This window comes from Coenobita brevimanus, chromosome 3 (assembly GCF_032717465.1).
Source record: "Coenobita brevimanus isolate Jiangsu-jjx chromosome 3, ASM3271746v2, whole genome shotgun sequence".
Taxonomy (NCBI): Eukaryota; Metazoa; Arthropoda; class Malacostraca; order Decapoda; family Coenobitidae; genus Coenobita; species Coenobita brevimanus.
Genome location: NC_136956.1, coordinates 3,175,645 through 3,181,782, shown reverse-complemented (window position 1 = coordinate 3,181,782; position 6,138 = coordinate 3,175,645). Strand labels below are relative to the sequence as shown.

At 40.8% G+C, this 6,138-nt stretch overlaps 1 protein-coding gene across 1 annotated transcript in view; it reads left to right on the top strand.

Annotated features, from left to right (window-relative positions):
• The first annotated feature begins 2,119 nt into the window (after nucleotides 1–2,119).
• LOC145394146 (peptide transporter family 1-like) overlaps nucleotides 2,120–6,138 on the top strand; it is a 29,739-nt gene continuing 25,720 nt past the window's right edge. Inside the window, exons 1-2 of the mRNA XM_080268127.1 lie at nucleotides 2,120–2,363; nucleotides 4,914–5,134. Of these exons, the coding sequence (XP_080124253.1) occupies nucleotides 2,124–2,363; nucleotides 4,914–5,134 (461 nt within the window). The 5' untranslated portion in view covers nucleotides 2,120–2,123. The remainder of the gene's footprint in view (nucleotides 2,364–4,913; nucleotides 5,135–6,138) is intronic.

Sequence of the window (6,138 nt, the reverse complement as noted above, 5' to 3'; positions counted from 1 at the left end):
TCCTCCTTTCCATTCTCTCTCATTATGACAACACATTTTTCTCTTCTAATCATTTCAACATTCTTTCATTCACTCTAAATATTTCAACATTCTTTCCATAGGCTATAATTATTTCAACATTCTCTCTAATTATTTCAGAACTCTCTCAATTATTTCAACATTCTTTCCATTCGCTCTAATTATTTCAACATTCTCTCTAATTATTTCATCATTCTCTCAGTTATTTCAACATTCTTTCTTTTCTCTCATTATTTCAACATTATATTTTTTCAACATTCTCTGTAATTATTTCAACTTTCTTTCCATTCGCTCTAATTATTTAAACATTCTTTTCAGTCATTTTTATTACTGTCTGCGTCTTTGTGACAGTATTGTGATACCAACTCCAACGGATGGAAGTGATGCTTGGACCTTGTTGGAGGGACACAAGTCAAGAGTGACAGCAATGGAAATGAGTTATTTTAGAAAAGCATGTGGAGTCACATGGAGAGACAGACTGACAAATGAGGAAGTGAAGGAGCTTTGTGGTGTGGATGAGGATGTGATAGAAGGCGTTAGGAAAAATACACTGAGGTGGTTTGGCCTTATGGAGAGGATGGAGAGTGAGAGACTGACGAGGAGAGTGTATGTGAGTGAGGTGAGTGAGGTGGAGGGGGGGGAGAGAGGGAGCGGGAGGCCAAGGATGAGATGGAGGGATGAAGTGGAGACGTATATGAGTGAGGGAGATGTGAGCTGGGAGCAGGACAGTGAAATGACGGGGGACAGGGCGACATGGAGGTGATTTGTTTGTGGCCACCCTTTACGGGATTGAGGAGTCTGGGAATAGATATATAGACAGCCTTTGTGCTTAAACTATAAATAATTGCAGTGCGACTCTAACCTGGCAAAGATCCCTAACCTCTCTTAGCTCAGTTGATGGTCAGGTGTTGTCAGATTGGAAGGCTGATTTGACTAGTAACCAAGGACACTCAACCATAGCTCGTCGAATTTCATGCAACCACACCTTTATGTTTGAATTAGGGATGTGAGTCTGTTCCGCCAGATGAAAACAGTCAGACTCTAATGCATGAGATGATTTGGCCATGTGGTGAGGAGGGAGAATGAGAGACTGACTAGGAGAGTGTAAGTTAGGTGGACGGGGAGAGGAGGAGGGGGAAATCAAGAATGGAATGGAGAGAAATGTGAGAGGCTGCCTATGTGGAGGATGGAGAATTAGAGACTGACTAGAAGAGTGCATATGAATGAAGTGGAGGGGGAGAGGAGGAGGGAGATATCAAGGATGAGAAGGAGGGTTGGAGTGGAGAGATATATGAGAGTGGGGGTGCAGGGTGATGAAGAATGAGACTGAACAGAGGAGTGTACTTGAGTGAGGTAGAGGGGAATAGTGGAAGGGGAAGACTAAGGATGAGACAGAGGAATGGAAAGAAATAAGGTATGAGAGGGGGGGATGTAAGGTACGCTGAGGGGGAGAAGGGGAGAGCGACCAAGGATCAATTGTAGGTATGGAGTGGAGAGATATGTGAGAGAGGGGGGCGTGAGCTGGAGGTGGGGTAGCTACATGGCGGAGGACAGGGCTACGTGGAGGCGCCTTGTTTGTAGCCACCTTGTATGAGATTAAGGCGTCTGACAGTAGATAGATGCACAGATAGACAACTTTGCATTTGAGTCAAAGGAGTAGCTCAGTTCTGGTGGATGAAAACTGACTGCCACAGTAACACATAAACTTCAATGGCTCACATCCTTCAACCACTGTCCATTATCGTTGTATCCTGGCACTCTTTAACGACCCATTACATCGTTTACAATGTCATTATTAACTCTGCCATTCAAATATCTCATTATTAACACTCTGTTGGCTACATTCTACAGTACGTGGCAGTGTGTGACTAATTATACCTATTATACGCTAAGACTGGTGTTATTTACAGTTCACTCGTATATTTTACTCTAGACATGGCTTCTGTCAATAGCATTAAAAACGACAGGGAGGTTAAATGTGCTGGATGAATCGCTGAGGAAAAGTTGCTACAAGTTCACCCTTGCCACCTAGAAAAATAATATTTATAATTCTTCACCTTTCAGGTTAAAGAAAAGACAAAAATAATAAGAAAAGGAGTTTCAAGATGGCGGGCTCAGGCGCTGACGGAAAACTCCCATACCCCCGGAGTGCCTTCTTCATACTGTTCGGGTACCTTCTGGAGCGCTTTGTCTACTATGGGCTCTTCGGCGGGGCAGTGTTCTATATGCAGAGGGTGTTGGGCTTCACCTCCTCCACCGCCAAGACTGTTAAGGCTGTCATGGAAGGACTGATCTACCTCGCCCCCATCGCTGGTGCCATTTTAGCCGACACATATCTGGGAAAGGTAAGGATTTTTTAAAAGGTGAAAAAGTAAATTTCGGAATTTTTCGTAATATCTTGTTGCACATTAGACTAGAAATTAATAAGCTTTATTAAAAATGCAAAGGTCTGGAAATTTACCAAACCTGCCATAAAATTTGCATTAGTAACTTTGATTTTACGGTGTTATTTATTCAGTTATCTTAGCCAACAATTATCTGGGCAAGGTGAGATTTTGGTTTTATTACAGTGATTTCATTAATATCTAGGACGCTAATGCCATGCTTTCTTTTATGAAGGTGAAGAAAAAATGGTTGTTATGAATTCAAAACACTGAAAATTTACCAGACCTGTTATAAGATTTGCACTGGTAACTCTGACTTTATTGAATTACTTGTCTGCTGTGCTTCCACTGCTGGCGCCATCCTAGCTGACACATAATTGGGCAAGATGAAGAGTTTAGATTATTATGGAGAGTTATTAAAATTTTTAGGTTATTTCACGTGTAAAACTCAGATTAATAATGTACCTTACATATCAGGTTAAAATTCAGTTTAGACTATGAATTGCACTTTAATTTGGAACTTATTTTTCGTACTCTCATTAACGGCACCGTCCTAGCTGACATATTTGGGCAAGGTGAGAATAATGTATGTTTATCACGATTTACAAAGAGTTCTGGGGAATTCTAGTAATATAAATTGGCTAAACGGATATTAAAAATTAATAGGCCTTGTTAAATATGCAAATAACTGAGTATTTATCAAAACCTTATATGATTTTGGACTTCATGAAGGAACTTATTTTCCGGATTTCCTCTGCCATCTTCATTGTAACTGACATATTTTGTCAAGGCAAGGATTTTTTATTATTATGGCTAATTAAGCAAGTTCCTAAGGATATGTATTGCAAATTTATCAGAGCCATACTCTATAAGGCTCAGCTTATAAAAAAAAAAAAAAAAAAAAAAACTTTACCTTTCAGGTTTGATTTAAATCTGGACACTGAATCCCAATATATATATATATATATATATATATATATATATATATATATATATATATATATATATTTAAATTTCCATCAATGCAACCATTAACGGACTGGTAGGTGGGTAAGTTGATGATTTTGTTTTATTTGGAAAAGAAATTCAGTAGCACTGTTAAGAAATAAATATTTAATGTGAACCTCTAAACTTTTGCCTATTGGAGGGACTTATTTCCTGAGTGTCATCGCTGGTGCCATATTAGGTGACATGAGTTTGGCAAGGTGAGGAGACTGATTTTATTATGGCAAATTAAACAGTATATAGAGCCGTTTAGTACTGTATTTTGGCTTATGTGGGTGAAATTACTTCTGCTTTACCCCTCGGCTGCGTATAGCATTCCACAAATGCCGATCGGTAGGCTGCGTCTTACGTTCCGGAAGAGCCACGTGACAAGCTGTTAACTTTTTGGTCATTTTCTCGCCTACTGCATGCTTATGCTTGATGAGTGGGTCACGAATCGTCAGTGTGGAGGGCAAACTTTGTCTGACTAAAATGTTATCATGTTTGGTTAGGTATAAGTGGATCAAAACACATGATGAAATTACGATTTTATTAACCGGGTTTCCTGCACCACGGACATAGGAAATGTTTAGGGCCGCCACAGTCTAGGCGTTAAAACGTAAAGGGTTGCATATTTAACTCCCAATTTGAAATTTGGATTGGTAACTTTCATTTTGTGGAGGGATTTATTTTCCAGACTTCCATCATAGACTTCATATTAGCCGACACATATTTAGGGAGGGTGAGTAATTTAGTTATTATAGGGAATATACATAAATTGCTCTGTATAGAAAAACAAAGTTGATGTGAACTGCTAAGCTTTTACATCATGGAGGATTTACAGTACAGTTCTCCCATCGCCAGGGCAGTCACAGCTGACATACAACGTGATCCATACATAACATTCCTCTTCTGCTCCACTGGTTGATTTCTCGTGTGATGCTGGGACGGCTTAGCGTTATCAATGTTTATCATGCATTATTTATTCACTCCTCTACTCCCACTGCCACACCCACACCAGCGGACTCAGCCATGTCCACAGTTTATAAGATATTGCCAAATGAGTTTCTAGTGGAGCGCTGTTTACAGAAAACCGTGTACTTAGTCAAGGTAAGGACTGTGGATTGCTAAGGCAATTTATATAAGTTGCTAGGACTTTCAGCGCTGCATTTTATTGTATTAATTTAACCATTTCTGTTCCCACCCTCTATCAGGACTGGACAGGTACTGAGATTGACATCTGATGATTCTGTTCATCTGAGAATAATCTGTATTACTGATTTGTTTGACGCTGGTGAAACCGGGTCATACCCACAACTTTAACTGTAGCTCGCTGTTTAGTAGAGTTTGATGATGATTAGTTGGAAAGTCAGTTAAGATGAAAATTGGTTCAAAGGTGAGAGTCAGTCAGGTTAGAAAACTCAGGATATAGAACACAAGGTAATCCCTTCTGCAACACGGACCAGCCTCCACATCACGTAATCCATTCTCCCTGTAACACGTACCAACCTATCTTTCTCCCACCAGGCGCGTACGGTGTTCCTAATGTGCTGTGGGTACACAGTAGGGGCGGGGATCTACACCCTCTCCTCTGCCACACCCATCATGGCCACAGTAACGGCAGCACAGGTGACGGGCATTGCTGGCCTCCTGGTGCTGGGCATCTGTGCTGGGCTTATGAAGGCTGTGTATTCGTCTCTAGGAGCTGACCAGTTTAAGGTGCCAGAGCAGAGGGATCAGCAGCAGAGGTAATGACACAACTGGATTAAGTTATCTTACTATCTGACTGTAAAAGAAACACTGCCTACTCAACAAATAGTGTAAAGATCAATGATGTCCTATGCCTCCCTTGACTAGGCCCCTTTCCTATCTAACACCACTACTGCACCTTTCAGACCATACAGAAAAACGTTGTATGCATCACCTGCAGCACCAACGCCACCCCCATAATTCACTTACACCTTGAAACTAATGTTCTTCCTGTCAGAGAATATCTTGATATGCGTGGCACACAATTCAACATGACAGCTTGTGCCAACAACACACACCACCTTTGTCATATGACAACCACACAACACAACTGAAATAAAACAGTCACCACACAAATATTATCAGACCCTTTTCAACAACCCCCCACCTCCAGACATTCCAACACTAGCAATGAAAAAACACCTACATACTTATTTCACTTGCAGGGCAAAACAACCCTGTCACGAATCAAATTCGCGACATTTCCCTTTTGTGAGAAGCCACGAACTATTAGTGGAAAACTCACTGTTTATCGTTCAGTTAACCGCTCATTCGGACGGAAGCTTTGTCAAATCAATTTTTCAGTGTCATACGTTATCGTCTTTGCGTGAGACATTAGCGCTTCCGCTGAGTGATTTATTTTGGGCGCGTTTCGCTCACTCGACCGTTAAAAAATGCGGCCTACTGCTCCCCTTTTTTTTCCCACGACTTACTCAGTCAAGTGTTTGCTCTGACGGAGAGAGGTCCTGTGCCAGCAGTGTGAGAGGTCAGCTAGTACCCAAACTCCACTTCACAGTTTCTCCAAGCTCCCAGCCTTAGCTCTCCAGCTTTGGGTGATACACAGCATTCATCGATCAGTATTTCCTTTTTGTATTTTCCTAGGTTTAAGAGTTTAATTAAGGTGTTTTTCTTAGGCTTAAGTATTTAGCTTTTGTGTGATTGAGTGCGATCTCATTAATTTGATTTTGAATTGTAACGTTAAATTTATTTTGTAATCAATAAA